We start from the raw sequence: 16864 nt of genomic DNA on the forward strand, positions 1-16864 counted from the left end.
TTCTTAAATTTCGTGTCCAAAAGAAATACTCCATTCGTCCCAACTAAGTTGAGTCAAAACTTTTGGGCATGGGGATTAAGAAATTATCTTGAAAGTAGAAGAGAGGAATAAAGTAGGTAAGATAAAGAGAGAGTACAGTATGTGATGAAATAAAATAAGAGTGTGTAGATGTTTTGTTTTTTATCAAAAAAGAAAATGACTGAACTTAGTTAGCACATTCCAAAAAGGAATACGACTCAACTTAATCGGGACGGATGGAGTATATCAACTAGCTTGAGACAGATGAAGTATTAATATATTATATTTGCATTATTAATAAATTATAAAATGTAAAAATATAATAGTATAAATTTGACATTGAAATTTAATATGTTTATTAGGTAAGAAACAAGAACTGATTAAAACAAAATCTAGTAATCGGTATCCGACCAAAATTTGGTTCTCTGTTCTCGGTTCTTCATAGAATTGGTTAAACCGGTCCGGTTTCCGATTAATCGAGAAAGTAGCCCTATTAACGGTATGCTATTTTTTATAACGATATATTTTCTACGGTATAGGTATGACACTTTCGGTACAGTATACAATATTATAATATTTCGTACTAAAACTGCAGTAGTTCGGTATTGTAATGGTATGATATATTCTCATATCAATATTTTCTATACGATATACAGTACTCCCTCCGTCCCACAAAAGATGTCACACTTTCCTTTTTAGTTTGTCCCACAAAAGATGTCACATTTTCCTTTTTGGAAAAAGTTCTCTCTCACATGAATATAAAAATTATATTTTCTCTCTCCATTTAACACACAAAATAAAACCTCCTAAAATCATGTGCCGTCCCACAAGTGTGACATCTTTTGTGGGACGGAGGGAGTATGATACTTTCGGTATAGTATATTTTACCGTTCCACCCCTATAAAAAAAAAATTGTTTATCTTTTGATACGTATCCCGTATAAATATTCAGACATGAAAGATTGAAAGTATTGGTATGGATTTTCAATGAAAGATGGATACCTTTGGTGTCGATTTAAAATGAAATGCTTCAAAGTTGCATGCAAATTGTATCACGGTTAAGTCCAAAAACGTTTGACTCCCCTTTATTTTCTTACTTATGTTCGCAATGGAAGATCACCAACTCATAAATTAAGACTCAGTAATTAATAATACACCTAACAAAAATGTTTAATAATTGATGATATTAAAAAAAGTAAGTGTGTATCTTAATTATGTTAGCTACTATATTCAATGTTCACTCTAGTCAAAGTTTTTCCTCTTATGAATCTTGGTTGAATATTAATATCAGTTTTGCTTCTTATGAATCTTGGTTGAATATTAATATCTTATCATATCAAATTTATAGGGTAGATTTTATAGGTATCCAGGTACATTGATATACTAAAGCAATTATTATGTCATATGGAGGACTTTTATAGCATAAATAGCTAGTGACTGGATTTAACTATAGCACGTATAACGATATGGAACGAATTAATTAGGCAATCATTATTATTCACCGTCATATGTGAGATGGAGTAATTTTTTTTATCAAAAATATTACTCCATCCGTCCTACTTAAGGAGTCACGGTAACTTTTAAACACTCGTGTTATAAAAATCATAATAAATAGTTAAAGTGGAAAAATAATAAAATAAGAGAGATAATAATGTTATTAAGACTATTCTCAACATTATTCTTTTTCTTACTTTACTATTTTTCTACTTAAATTATTTATTATGGTTTTTATAAAATGAATGTACAAAAATGATCAGGACTCATAAAGTTGGATGAATGGAGTATTTCAGTCTATTTTTATTTTATTTTTATTTTGTTGCTCAACTTTCCATATGCAAAATAGAAGACCAATTGTTAACTACTGCTCCATGAGAGAGGCCTAAGTGTGTTTTGGTATTTTTTCCAATAAAAATGTTCTCGTCTTATATTCTTGAATATATATATATCCAAAATAGAACACGATGGTTATCAACTACTCCATATTAACTGAATTATTTTTCTATATGAAAATTTTTAATATAATTATATCATTTTTATGTTTGGCAAAAAATAATTCTAATTTTTACTTTATTCTATTTTAATCTTTTTACTTTATTTTCTTTTATTTTGTTCATTATACACTATTTTTAACTTCTATAACGAAAAGACGTAAATCAATTAACAACAAAAGGAAGTATATAGTATTTTCCTCGGTCTCAGTAGTCACAATTAGTGGCTTATATAGATTAGATACGCAAATTAAGAAATTTTGTTTTTTATACAAAGGATAAGGTCTACTAAATTTAGACCAAGTTTGTGTCTGTAGAAAGCTTTATTGTTGAAGTAGGCTATTTTCTTTCACACTATTACTATAAATTAGGGTTTAATTATCCTATTATATTTATGTATCTTATAACAAATTCTAGTAGTTAAAACTCTAATTATTTTTAAACTAATTATACACAACTTTTTGCAAGCTTCCAAAGAACTGAGTCATATCTTCAGTCTTCTTGCGTAGAGAAAAAAGAATTATCTACTCGTTCTTTCGGGAAAAAAATTCGGATTAAAGAAACTATATTGATGGTAGTTTTATTTAGTACTCCCTCCGTCCCACAAAAAATGTCATACTTTTTTTTTTAGTTTGTCCAATAGAAGAAATATTATTTTCTTTTTTGAAAAAAGTTCTTTCACACATTAATATAAAAATTATATTTTTTCTCTCCATTTAATGCACAAAATAAAATGTGACATCTTTTATGGGACGGAGGGTGTAGTATTTCAGAAAATTAGTACGAAAATTATAATAATTTTTATTACTCCACCAATTGTACTTTGCGAATACCTGCCTATTATTTATATTAGTATAACCTATAAAAAGCCACGGACTGCTAAACTAAAAATAATGTTTGTTGAATACTTAAATGGTACAATTTGATATGCCCATTAATTGCATTCCTACCTAGAGCCATTAATTCAGGCCCCAACTTGACCTAGTGTATTTAGTGTTAGACCCCTCAATTACTACTTCACAACCCCAAATTGCTTAAATACTTTTACACTTTTAATGCGTATCTTCATCACATATTATATTAACTCTATCTCACGTAAATATGCCATATTATTATTTTCGTCAAGTCACATAAAAGTAGTCCACATTCATTGATAATAATCTTATTCTCATTCTATTTTACGTTATCATTTACAGACTCACCATCCACTACACAATTTCAACTATTTTTTCTGTTTCTTACTTACTTTATCAATTACACATCAAAATTCGTGTCAACTCTAATTAGTCTATTTCTATGAGACAGAGGGAATATTCATATAGGACTCATTTGGTACGCATAACATAATGTTGTGTCTTAACCTAGTGGTAGAATGGTTAATTCATGAGGTCAAAAATCTTGTATTCGAGTCCACTATGATGCGGCCTAAATTTCTTTTCATATATCAATTGAAAAAAGAAAATAGTCGGTTGTGTTATATTTTTCTTCATTTAAACATAATATATATAATTTCACATTATCAGAAACGCATGAACCGTCAACCACATACATTTTACCATGGTTACAATCTATAGTGATTGATAGTTGGAGTTGGATGTGACACCAGACATAGCCACATCACATATGGTAAGAAATCCTATGTGAATATAGTCACAAGTGTTTTGTCCTCTAAATAAAATGTGAAGGGAGACAAAAAAGTTAGACAACAACAACTACCTTATATTTATTCAAGATTTAAATAAATAAAAACATAACCAAAAACTTTGTTTGGTGATGGTGGCCATACTCACAAATGTCACACCCTTCACGATTAAATGCTCCTACTAGTAATAACAAATCTCTACATACAAACAAATTATATTCTTTTCCTCTTCTTCATTCCTAATCTCACATCTCCAACTGCAGCCACCTCATACAAACAACCCCCAAAAAGCAATATATTTTTCTTCAAAACATACTTGCAAGAATGCATATATAGTTTCTTGGGATTTTCTTGAGAGCTTGTGTTTTACTTGTTGTGTTTGCAGTTATTGAGGTTGATGCACAAGTGTGATAGTGATGGCAACAGCAACAAGTGAAGAAGAAGGTGTGAAAAGCAGATGTGAATTCAAGTGTATGCATCCACTCTATTATGTTCTTGTCTACCAAAATGGCTTCTCCTCTGAGATGATAGGTAAGAATCCTAACTTTACATATTGCTGCTCGATTTTCGCCCAACGCTGATTCGGATTGATTTATATTGATCATTTCTCATACATGTATATGAAGCAGATCATCGAACGAGCTTTGATGAAGAATGTCGAAAAATTCAAGTAAGCATATGTAGTTTTCTTACTCAGAAAAACAGTTGATTGACCGATCTTTTCTAACCTTAATGCTGCTTGTAGCGATGTTTCGGATGCCTGTTGAGATCTTTCTACCATAACCTTATGTTGCATTGTGTGTTTTTGTATCAGTATGGAGCAGAATTCGCAACGAGTAGTAGATGTCGAACTCCAGAAGAAGATGTACACATTAATCATCGAATGGAGAGTAGTCACAAGGCAGCAACGGAGACTAGCCCAAGAACTTATGAGTCGTGCTTGTGTCAGTCGGATGATCCAACGAGCTCTAACCACAAATGCCCTGCTGCACAAGTTGGGGCAAAATTCGGGTCCAAACCTTTCTCTAGTGCATTGGAAGTTCTGAGCTCGGACAAGGACTTGCTCGTCATGGAATTGTTGTCCGAGTCATACTGCCTGCCTCAGAATTGCATCAACAATCTTCAAACTGAGAAACAAGCAGTAACTCTCAAGGCTGAGCTTCAAAAGAGACAGCATTCAGGAAGATACGCTTGTCATTGCTCATCACGGGAGGCTGGTGATGGATCGAGAGTAACGTCTCTCTCTGTCAGGGAGATAAAGAGGAAGCTGAAGCACACCTTTGGAAGCAACAGAAAAAAAGATTCAGACCATTTGCTGGGCAATAGACTTCCCCACGGAAGATCAATTTTCAGATATGGCTGCATTTATAGTGGAGTTGAAACTAGGAGTCGTTTGAATTCGAACACTGATGCAAAGGCAAAGGAAAAGGTGGTCAAGAAAGAAGCCCCCATGAAGGTGCAAAAGGAGCCTGCTGTGGCCGGAGAGGCTGAAACTGCTCGCAAGAAAATAGACGTCTCAAGAGATGTATTGTCTGAGAAACTTGGAGTGGATGTTGCTGCAACAAGTAGGCTGCAAAATCCATGGAGGGTTATGTCTTCACTAGAAATGGAGTCTTGCTTTAGCCCAAGAAGGGAAAGCCTATACTTTTCTGGCTCTGCTGAAATGATTTTGATCAGTCCTTCCAGGGAGAGCATTTATCTGAGTCCATGTGGTGACATGACGGGTAGTTTGAGGGCAGAGACAATCTCCTCTCTCGTCGAAGAAGAAGGGATCACTCAATCTCCATACATCAAGTTCAATGGTAGGTGATATCCTGTTCTAGCATTTTTTTGTCAATACGCGTTTCTTGAATCAGTTGCGTTTCTGCAGATATGCCTAATGTTGCAGGAACGGATGACGATAACCAAACAGAAGCAGCACATGATGCAGTGATCAGCAATGCAGAAAGACCTTCCAAGATCAAGTTAATGCATTCCTTAATGGTAAGTGTAGTTTCATCTCCTTCTAGTCTAGACATATGCCATCATTTTGCATCATTGTTCTTGATTCTTTTTTAAGCAGGATTCAATCTCAGAGAATGAGACATTCTCAAATGTAGCAGATGATTTTCCAGCTAGTCCCACATTAGACATGAGTGACAACAACAAATATCAAGAAGAATATCAAAGCCCGGTTTCGGTCCTCGACCAGTTCTTCGCAGAAGACCCCAGCAGTCCATCGAACATGACGTTTCAATCAGGTATGAAACAAGATCCACACACACACTGACAAAATTTTGCTTGATTAATATCCATTAGATTATGATTGAAGTAATCATTGTAATATGGATAGAATCCACAAACTAATACTCTGTCGAACCATCTTGTAGCTCGTGGAACCCTGAAACCGAGGCGCCTTCACTTTGAGGAGCACAAATTAGCATTTCCCTCACAAGTTATACTAACGGAATACGATCCATGCAAACACGATCAAGACTACACGATCTCCAACTATGTGCGCTTGATACTTGAAGCTTCGTCTCTAAACTGGGATCAGCTCTCAGCAATGAGGCTACTTTCCCAACATCTGCTTCATCCATCCTTGTTAGATCAAGCCCAGTTTCTGCAGTTCGAACCTCATTTCGACACTAAGCTTCTCTTCGATCACATCAATGAAGTCCTGCTCGAAACACAGCGATCCCACTTTTTATCACCATATTGGCCAGCATTTGCAAAGCCAAGAATCTGTTATTTTCCACTGGAAGAAGCTGTAGTTGATGAGATCAAGAGAGATGCTCAGTTCTATCTGCTTCCTCAAACAGAGACAAGGACCTTAAACCAGATTGTTGCCCAAGATTTATCGGGTCATCAATTGTGGCCCGATGTTCGTCCCGAAAAAGAGGAGATCATCCTTCACATATCAGAATATATTCTGGAGGAATCAGTTCTTGATGTAATACTAGTGAGCTTAGCTCTTGAATTAGAAGTAAATTTGTAGTGCTTTATTTCAGTATGACCTTTATCTCACATGTATATTGCAAGTAATTTCCTTAAGTAGAAAGGAAATATAATGAAAATTAACTGATTCATTAACATCATCTGTTGGAGAAGAACACTACACAACTATCTGCAAAAATTAAATATTAATGTAATTTATACAACCCTGTACAACAAATAAATGAACCACATCAAAATCAGAGCATGATCTTCAATTTTTTTTGATAATTTTCTGAAGAGCTTGTTTTATTGCACCAGCTGATGCACCTTTCACTCCCTTGCTCTGCACATCATATAACTAAAATCAACATTTTCTTTACATGTACCAACAAAATAAAATAATGCTAAAATTCAACAAACCTTGGCATTGATAGAGAGGGAGAGAATCCCATCAGTGTTGGAAGATTGAACAGATTGTGATTCAAGATTCAGTTGAGTCAAAGCTTCCATAACTTGAATCAGTACACACTGCCTCCAAGAACATCTCATCTCAATCAGCACATCCTTGTCTGTGATGCTGATTGTTATGCTGTCTGTCGATGAGCTCGACCGAGTCCTCTTATTCTCGGGTGCAGTTTTCTCCACATCACTAGCTTTCTTCTTGTTCCCGAGTAGCTTTGTGATGCTTCCAAGCTTTCTGTGTCCGTAGTTGTCCGAAGTCCTCTCCATGGCATCGTGGGCCCTGCTCTGTGTCGTTTCTCGTTCTGTTGCTTCCTTGTACGCTTCCAGATCCTGCACCTTCCTCTCCAGTTCTCTCAGATACTCTATTGTGTGATCAAGTACTGATACTTTATCAACCTGCAATAGCAAAGTTGAAGAAATAAAAAATTTTGTTACAACATCGTGATTGTTTTTTCACGAGGGGGACTAATCTGAAGACCAAAGATTTAACTACCTTGCCACCAGATGGAACCAATGATCCAAGAATGGCGAATCTCTCGCTTATCTTCTCTCTCCGTTTCCTTTCAGACAGGACATGGTTTTTGTCGACTTCCTCGCCTTCTTGCTGTAGAGAGCGGTCATCACATCTGTCCTTGTTTTTGGCAGATTCAATCTGGGCATTTTCATGCATTCTAGCTACTTCAAAGAGCACTTTCTTTAGTAGCCACTGTGGCGATGCGCTCTGGAGCAATCGAGGGCTCGATTTTCTGTCTTTCCAGCTGATGAAGCTCGATCCTCTTTTACCATTTCTGTAAGGCCCCAGAATCAGCTGGTGGGAGCTCTTCAAAAGGCTTGAAAGCACACAGTGGTAATGGACATCACCACCACCGTTGAAGCTAGGCAATGTCTGCTGGCTGCATTCTTGACTGACGGGCACACAATTAGCAGCACTCGCCTTCTTTTCACCAAATTCTTGGACTTTCACATCCGGTTTCCCATGAGTCTGAGACACACAGTCACTGGAGCTCGTGGCATTGTTTGTGCCATTGCTGACAGCGTCGTCCTTGCACTGCCAGCTCTGCAACTGGGACGTCTCTCCATCAGCGCCATCTGCTAAACATGATCCCTCTATTAGCACATTGTCTGCGAATTCATCCGAGCTGGTGTCAGGAGAATACACTTCCACTTCATCAAGATTGTTTTCGGGGATATTAGAGCGATCGAGCACTTGATAGACGAGGTCGTGGCTCAGATTGATGACAGTATCGGAAGAACTCTCCAAGAATGAACTTTTTATATGCTGAATCAGACCCCGATCCTCTGGAACCTTCAAGAAAAGCATATTCATATGACATACACAACCAACAATATTAATTTGCATATGAAATTCATAAATAGAAAGAGCCAATTTCACAGTGCGTACTAGTTCTGTTGTTCCGAGCTCAACCACACCTCCCAAATGCGGAAAGCACACTACTGTCTGCAAAGAACATGGAATCGTATAAACACAAACATTGTTCATGTTATAGTTCAGTATTAAGGGTTGGAGCTCAGCCTTAGTACCTGCAAAGAAGCACTCTGGTAACAGCAACGTGAATCAAGCAGCCAGCCATAACGATAAGCACATAGAACGAGAAGCAATGAAGAGTCAGAAAACATTCCCACTAACCTACCAAAGGGCATATCCAGATATCTAAAGCCGCCATTATAACAAATTAAGAAACATTAACACTTGCCTTCGCAAGCAAAGAACGAGCAAAGAGTTTCGTGTCTGCAAGATGAGCATTCCGCAGCCAGATTGTCTGATTCTCTGCATACGATCTTCCAGGCAACCTTCCAATCCCAATCAATCAACATGGTAAATGCTCTATACTCAATTGAAAGGTCTATGAATCATCACATGAAGTCAATAATCGAAATTTTCATTTTTTGAAATAAAAAACACTACCCCCTGTTATAGACCAAACATAAGAACTCATCTAAAAAAAACTAACCTAACCTATTAGGGGAGATCCCATTTGGTCAATAAGTTGTCGTGTTACACAACTGATGTAGGACAAGTTTCCTTGCACCGGAGTCCGTAACACCCCCACATCAAAGTTCCAACATAATATTGTGTCCAAACTCAAAAACAATAAAATCACATAGCAACAAAGTACTCATACAATTCTTAATCCATCAAAGTTTAACAAAACCATGTCCAAAACCCAAACAACACGAGCACATAGCAACAAAGTACTCATACAATTATTAATCCATCGAAGTTTATCATAAAACCATGTCCAAAACTCAAAGAACAAATTCACATAGCAACAAAGTACACATACAATTCTTAATCCATCAAAGTTTAACACAAAACCATGTCCAAAACTCAAACAACAAAATCACATCGCAACAAAGTATTCATAAAATTCTTAATCCACCAAAGTTCAACACAAAACCATGCCCGAAACTCAAACAACAAAACCTCATAGTAACAAAGTACTCACACAACCCTTACTCCATTCTACTTCACACAGAATTTCAGCTCAATCAATTGATCACATCGAAAATAGTGAGCGGAGTGAATTACCCTTGGCCGACATTGAAGACGAACGACATACACACCAAAAAATACCACTCAGTGTCAGTGAGATCTTCGGGGGATAATGCAGCTGTAGGCCTCTTATGCTGTGGGGTGCTTTCACCTAATGAAAGAGACTCAAACAATTCCCTTAGCTGATCACTCCTCTGCAATCCCAGTGGATCCGAGTTCAACTCTACAGCTTGAACTGTTTTCCTAGTCTTGATATCTCCATTGTAGTACCCCTCACTCCACCCCAACGCCCTACAATCCCACCAAATATAACTATCTTTAGCCATAATTTTCAAGTCAACGCCACAAACAAGAATGTTTAAATGCAATCATGTAAACACTTCATTCCATGAAATTGGATCAAATGGAAAAAAATAAAAGTAGAAAAAGCTGAATTTCAAGAATATCCTTTCTGTACTTTTACAAAGTAAAGATCACAACTTTACCCGGATTGTTTAGCAGAAAAAGACCAAAAAATTGCATAACTCCATTGGATGCTTCTAACTGCAAGAGCAAGCTGCTCTCTGAGATCATCTGGAACACCCTTTTCATTTGCAGTAGCCATTGTTGAACTCTGTCCCTTTACAGCCTGGATTATATGGTGGATAACCAAATTTCCAAATCTAGTAATGATGGGAAGAAAGATTTAAACTTGAAAGGCTGACCATCTTTGATTGAGAATAAGATATACTCCGACTATCATCAAAAGGCTGCGAAGACTTATCAAATTTTATGTGGACCACAGAGCTCTGATTTGCAATGGGCACGGCAAGAAATTTGCATAGATTGATTGATAAGAGTTCAACTTGTACAATCCCAAGGATAATTTGGTGAAATCATAATGGAATTCATTTGGTGTGACATGGTTCTACATCTTAGCTTAGAGTGTTTTATTTTTAATCCTTTATTTTTAAATTTAATTTCTTGGACACATCAACAATCACGCATGGCAATCTCGATTGGTCGATATCCATGTGGGGTTTCCGTACAAAAGTTTGATACTCCCTCCGTCCCATTTAAGATGACACGTTTTCCTTTTTAGTTTGTCCCAACTAAGATGACACATTTCCTTTTTTGGTAACTTTCTCTCTCCAATTAATACACTCAACCACTTTTTCTCACTCCTATTAAAATATTCATCTTTCTTTATCTCTCTACTTTAATACTTACACCCACCTTCTCTCTCTCCAATTAAACACTTTAACCAATAACTCCTAAAATCCCGTGCCGGCTAAGCAATGTGTCATCTTAGCCGGGACGGAGGGAGTACTACTTATTACTCCCTCCGTCCCTCAAAATTTATAACCTATCATTTTTTCGTCCGTCCCTAAAAATTTGTCACCTTTTATTTTTACCATTTTTGTGGTAGTGGATCCTACATTCCACTAACTCATTCCCAGGCACATTTATTTTAAAATTAATATATAAAAATAGGACTCACGTGCCACTAATTTTTTCAACTCACTTTCTATTACATTTCTTAAAATCCGTGCGGGTCAAATGGTGACAAAATTTAGAGGACGGAGGAAATATTATTCTTTAATAAATTTGTCGGTATAAAGAAATAGAATTAGGTATAAATGCAACATGGGTCCGAAGGGAAAAGACCCTTTTTCCATGAATGCAATTATTTTACTCTCTTCGTCCCATTGCATATTATACTTTTCTTTGGAACGCATATTTTAGATAGTAGTGTTTGGTAGTAGTTAAATGAAGAGACAATTAAATAAGAGTAAAAAAATAGAAAGAAAAAAATATGAGAATTCATAAAATGAGAGAGAAATAGAATATTTTTTTTGTCATAAAAGAAAATACTCCTTCTGTCCTATTAGAAATGCAACGTTTTCCTTTTTGGGTTGTCCCATTAAAAATGAAACGTTTCCTAAAATGGAAACATCACTCTCTATATTTTTTCCTCTCTCTTACTTTACTCTCTCTTCATTAACTCACAAAACAACACTGCATAAAATCTCGTGCTGGAAACCAAATGTTTCATATTTATTGGGACGTGGGGATTATTTCATTGGTATAGCCTAAAAAGAAATATGTCTTACTTATAATAAAACGGAGGGAGTATCATATATTGAGAAATTTAGAACATGTAATATTGGACGGGTGATGTGAGGGCATGAAAGCATCCACAACAAGGAACCCAAAACTATCTCGCCCCTTAATATTTATGAAAATTACATTATTTTTAATTATTTTTCATTCCATCTCTTAATAAAAGATAATTTAATTTTGTTCATAAAAATATGAGGTAGAACCAATAAAGATGCTTTTTTTCTATTCATCCCTAGCCTCATTCTAGAATTGTGTTTTATCCAATCCGTAGGAATCAATAGAAAAGGCAATTCCCTTACGATACACCAGAACCGACTCAGTTATAATCGGGTGAAAAGATCTGTCATTTCTTAAAATCTCTCTTTTGATTCAAAATCATGGTGTAACGTGTATCCTTCCATGTTCTGGTCATGGAATAGATGAAATAATCAGAAAATGAATTTTTATTCAAGAATGAAATCTTATTGGAAATGTTCATATACGGTTCATCCTTCGTAACCCTATCACACCTTGGATATGGTAAAATAGGATGAATTGAGACAATATTTTATAAATACGTAATTATCTTGAATATATTAACCAATTTTTTATTTTCCGATCGCTTGGATTTCAATTTAAAAATAAAATTAATAAAACATTTTGTTAATAATAAAACTTTATTAAAAAATCCAAAATTGACATTACAAATTCCTAAAATTAAAACATACATAATTTAAATCCTCAAAACTAAAACCTACATAATTTAAATCCAATAAAAATAAAAAAAATCCTTTTTTTTTCTTTTTCATCTGTTCGTCTTTTACTCTTTTTGGTAAGTACACCCCACATTTCACTAATTCATTTCACTCACATTTTATTAAAAAATCAATATATAAAAGTAGGACTCACGTTCTTCTGATTTTTTTTTCCATATTTTCTTTTATAAAGTCAAACAATTTCTTAAAATTCACTAGTCAAAATTGGGACATTTATTAGCGGGAGGAGGGAGTATATATTTTAAATTTTGAAAACTATTGCGGCGGCTGCACCGGTATACCCAATTGACATTGGAGGGCTTCAATCATCTAGTAATACACAACTTGTTGCTGCGGATTCATTCAACTAATGTGGTGTTGAGTACGTGGGATAAATATCTGAATAAAATACTCACATTAGGAGGCGGGGGAGGGGGTGGAGGTTGGGGGGGGGGGGGGGCACTTGGGCATGGTTTTGTCCTCTTCCGAAACTGAAACCCATATCTCGAATAATTTATCTGTCTCAGCTGAGGAGTACGAATTGTAGACATTGAACTCCGGAACATCATCCGATTGAGCTTGTCCTATGGAAGTTTGACAACTACTGAGTTGGGTCATGGTTCGACGTCGACTTGAATGGGGCGCCAATGTACTGCATGACGGAATTTACCGAAGAAATTTTATGTCTTTACTGTGTTACCAACTGTTTATCGACGAAAAATTTCATTAGTAATTTACATGTCGTTAATTTTTTAGCTTCGAACTACGAAAATTTCTTCGATAATCCTTCAAATCCGTCATTAACACTATTTTCAGTGGGTAAGCCATCGTAATTACCGGCGGATAGGTCACCGTTGGTAATTCTGTCAGTACTTCAACTTTTTTTTGGTAGTGAGATTGATTATCAATTAGAGTTTTAACTCCCTTTGTCTTGTCTCCTTTAAGCATGGTGGTCAAGGTTCAATTTATCAACTTAAAAAATGGTTCATCACCTAGTTTGTGGCGTCATTCTACCCATTCATGACTTATTAAATGATTCACCATTCCATTTATGACATCATTCATCCATCCTATCGAGTTCTATCATTATCTTCATGCTCATTCCTGTGGCGTTCCTATGTTGCGCATCTCTATTTTCGTACACTACCGGCGAGGATTACATCAAGTGGTATCATAGTCAAAAGACACTTCGTCTATAGTTTGTACACCTATATGCTTTTCAATGTTTACATTGAGAAATACGTATCTTTTCTTATGTTCATTTTTTGTAAAAATAAAATAAAATAAGTAGTCTTATTTTAGTTCATTTTGTCATGTTAAAAAAATATTAGAAAAATTCAATTTTTTTATTCTACTTTGTTATTATAAAAATTGAAAGAAGAAAAAGAAAAAAAAAAGTGTGCGTCATTCTTGGTCGAGTAAAATGACTGGAAGACATGGAAGAAAATGATGAAGAATTAAAGACAAATCTTTTTTGAAGAGTTGGGGAACGATACAGTCCATAAATCAATGTTTCAATATCAATATCAAATAGCAACTTCCTATTAATCAAATTAATGATTTCGAGCGAAAAGATTCAATATATTTTGATGGCATGAGAGTGGGTCATAGATTGAAAACAATGCAGACTGATTTTTGTAAACTATGTGCCCTAAAATTATGGTTGATGAGTAGTTATGAAAAATTAGGATTTATATTATTCTCTCACTCTTTTAGATATAAGAACTTTTGTAAAACACATATTTTAATGCATAATTAGTAAAATAAAAGAAAATTATAAAAATAAAAAGTGATTAAAGTATAATTGCATAAAGAGATGGGAAGAGTATTATTTTATACTTGTAACTATTTTTTTATAATAATTAATTCGATATTAATCATATTTCCTAATAAATTATGATAAACAGAGGCTAAGGATTTGACCTTTATCTGATTAGTTTCTAACTAATTTTTCTTTTCATCTCTATCTTTCCTTCTACATTATTATATTTTATTTTGCTTGTATCCCATTATTAACCAATTGTATATCAATTATATAATGCGAGTTTTAACTCGGCAATAATTTTATCATATAATTACCTAGCTGAATAGTGCTCTTTTAGTGGATATAAACAAAACGTGAGGTAACAAGTCATACTACTCTTCTTGTCCATAGCCTTTGTCCTAGTGGCAAAGAACTTAGACATTAGTATATGAGGTATCGAGTTTGAGCCCTCTTGAAATTAGTTATAATTTCCTCATTTCTTAAGAATTTATTTATAATTTCCTCCTTCGTATTAATTTATTAAAAAAAAAAGTCATACTACTCTTCTTTTACTGTTAAATTGAATGCAAAAGTTGTTCTTGGCACCATGATTTTAAATGAACGACAAAATTTGTCCGCAGAAAAATGTTCAATAATACGCCAAAAATGCTTTTCTTCGAACTCGTCAAAACCCAATCTTTGAATTCTCATCTCAAAATTAAAATTGGTAAAAATTGGTTGTCAAAATTACGATAGAATCAAAGCCCAAAAATTTCGTGTACTTAATATACATTGAATTCCGTAACTTCTTCATTTCGTGTACTTTTCTTACATTTCGTAATTTCTTAAAAAATTTGAAGTTAGCTATACCCTCTCCAACGACATTACGCACTTCTAGTTGAACATGATTTTTAATGCATAACTAATAAAATAAGAGATATAAAAAATATATTAAAATATAATTAATTGAGAATGAATCTCACCTTAATAGAAAAAAAAAGTTTTTAAAATTAGAAAATGCATACTTTTATGGCACTAAAAAGTTTTAGAGTGCATACTTTTATAGAACGGATGAAGTAGTTTATTTAGTGTTTTCTAAAAATATATACTCCATCCGTCCCAAGGTGATTGAAACATTTCTTTTGTGCACGAGATTTAAGAAATTGAAATGGTAAAGGTTAGAGTGCAGAGAGTAAAGTAAGATAGATGATAAGTAAGAAAGATGAAGAGAGAGTAAAGTATGAGAGAAAATAGACTTTTTAGCAAAAAAAGTAAATGACCCAACTATCTTGGGACAATCCAAAAAATAATACAACTCAACTACCTTGAGAAGGGGGTGTACGTGTTTTGAAAAGACCACTCGAGGGATTGGACTGGTGAATGGGTCTTTTGCACATTTACAAAATTTAGTACATACTCTATTTGTCCAAAATATAGACATATTTGGAATAACACGAGTTTAATATACAATTTTTAGGACCGCGGACTAGGACGGTTGAGGACAAGCGATGTGTTTTTAATTTTTTTTTAATATATAAATACACCTCATTTTCACTCATTTCTCACACAACTCACACACAACATCTCTCAAATCTCTCTCACTCACTCACTCACTCTTCCAAAATGTTTCACGGCGAGGATAGAAATCAAACTATGGAGCGCATAATGTTTGTTTTAGGGGACAAGATTCTAGCTAGTATTCGTGCAATACAAGAGCAAGAGTAGGCCGAAGAGCAGGTCTCGAGGCCCATCCGCCACCGAACATCCGTCCGCTGAGAGCGGTGTAGCTCATCAACGTATCAACGTCTGTTTAAAGACTACTTCGCCGATGACGCGGGGACCTATGGTTTTTCACCAATGGTTCAGGATGCGGCAAGAACTGTTTCTCTGCATTGTTCAGACGATGGACGCACGCAACAAGTACTTCTAGTAGTGGGCTACGGCACCACGGCGAACATGTTCGACGAGTATCTTCACGCCGGGGATAATACTGGGCGGGAGTTTCTTGCAAATTTTTGTGAGGGCGCGGTTGACACCTTAAGCGCAACATATTTGTACAAGTCGTATGCCGCTGATTGCCAGTTCCTGATGGAGATGCACAAGAGGGTGCGCGACTTTCCTGGAATGCTAGGGAGCATAGATTGTATGCACTGGGAGTGGAAGAATTGCCCGACAACGTGGATAGGCCAATTCACCAGTGGGTATAAGGGTACCCACCCGACGATGATCCTTGAAGCCATCGTTGACCACCGTCTTTGGATCTGGCATGCTCACTTAGGCATGGCCAGGTCAAGCAACGATATCAACGTGCTGAACACGTCGAGTCTCTTCACCGAGCAATGCAACGACAACGGTCCGGTTATCGAATTCACTGCCAACGGACGACAACATCATATGGGTATTACTTAGCCGATGGTATATACCCGAGATGACCAGTTTTCCTGAAGACGATCTCATGGCCAACGGATCCGAATAGAGCTTTTTTTGGACAATGGAAAGTGTCTGTACAGAAGGACGTGGAGTGAGGATTCGGTGTGCTTCAAGTGCGTTGGACAATAGTGAAAGGTTTGGCTCGTTCCTGGTACAGGAGTCATATCGCCAATGACATGTGCGCGCATATCATCTTGCACAGCATGATTATTAAAGATGATGTTCCAAGAGTTGACAATTGGTCCAACGACGAAGCCGGACTGAGCGCAGGTCATGCAACCCCGCCAGTCATTCGAGGTTTACCGTATGGAGT

The 16864-nt window shown here is 35.6% G+C and overlaps 3 protein-coding genes across 3 annotated transcripts; 2 read left to right on the plus strand and 1 right to left on the minus strand.

Moving 5' to 3' along the window:
- Nucleotides 1-3788: 3788 nt before the first annotated feature.
- Nucleotides 3789-6719, plus strand: LOC125221664 (uncharacterized). Its single transcript, XM_048123857.2, has 6 exons — nt 3789-4178; nt 4277-4317; nt 4462-5449; nt 5518-5630; nt 5710-5887; nt 6017-6719. Exons 1-6 carry the CDS (start codon nt 4064-4066, stop codon nt 6622-6624), a joined length of 2043 nt encoding a protein of 680 aa, XP_047979814.1. The 5' UTR covers nt 3789-4063; the 3' UTR covers nt 6625-6719.
- Nucleotides 6695-10446, minus strand: LOC125221665 (transcription factor EGL1-like). Its single transcript, XM_048123858.2, has 8 exons — nt 10026-10446; nt 9577-9831; nt 8741-8837; nt 8568-8582; nt 8428-8484; nt 7519-8331; nt 6984-7421; nt 6695-6906 (listed from the first exon to the last, which is right to left on the minus strand). Exons 1-8 carry the CDS (start codon nt 10142-10144, stop codon nt 6835-6837), a joined length of 1866 nt encoding a protein of 621 aa, XP_047979815.1. The 5' UTR covers nt 10145-10446; the 3' UTR covers nt 6695-6834.
- A 5532-nt stretch (nt 10447-15978) lies between these two features.
- On the plus strand, nt 15979-16530 carry LOC125220324 (uncharacterized). The gene has a single exon (XM_048122483.1). It carries the CDS (start codon nt 15979-15981, stop codon nt 16528-16530), a length of 552 nt encoding a protein of 183 aa, XP_047978440.1.
- The last annotated feature ends 334 nt before the right edge of the window (nt 16531-16864 follow it).

The sequence above is a fragment of the Salvia hispanica genome, chromosome 1, assembly GCF_029641045.1.
Source record: "Salvia hispanica isolate PSC_SH4W2 chromosome 1, Shi_PSC_v1, whole genome shotgun sequence".
Taxonomy (NCBI): domain Eukaryota; kingdom Viridiplantae; phylum Streptophyta; class Magnoliopsida; order Lamiales; family Lamiaceae; genus Salvia; species Salvia hispanica.

What these genes read in the sequence shown, in the direction of transcription:
- LOC125220324 (XM_048122483.1), top strand. Translation starts at nt 15,979, where the DNA reads ATGGTTCAGGATGCGGCAAGAACTGTTTCTCTGCATTGTTCAGACGAT.
- LOC125221664 (XM_048123857.2), top strand. Translation starts at nt 4,064, where the DNA reads ATGGCAACAGCAACAAGTGAAGAAGAAGGTGTGAAAAGCAGATGTGAA. An exon ending in CTTCTCCTCTGAGATGATAG is followed by an intron (nt 4,179 to 4,276) that starts GTAAGAATCCTA and finishes TATATGAAGCAG; the next exon opens with ATCATCGAACGAGCTTTGAT. An exon ending in GAACATGACGTTTCAATCAG is followed by an intron (nt 5,888 to 6,016) that starts GTATGAAACAAG and finishes ACCATCTTGTAG; the next exon opens with CTCGTGGAACCCTGAAACCG.
- LOC125221665 (XM_048123858.2), bottom strand. Translation starts at nt 10,144, where the DNA reads ATGGCTACTGCAAATGAAAAGGGTGTTCCAGATGATCTCAGAGAGCAG. An exon ending in TTTTCTGCTAAACAATCCGG is followed by an intron (nt 9,832 to 10,025) that starts GTAAAGTTGTGA and finishes GTGGGATTGTAG; the next exon opens with GGCGTTGGGGTGGAGTGAGG. An exon ending in GTCTTCAATGTCGGCCAAGG is followed by an intron (nt 8,838 to 9,576) that starts GTAATTCACTCC and finishes TGGGATTGGAAG; the next exon opens with GTTGCCTGGAAGATCGTATG.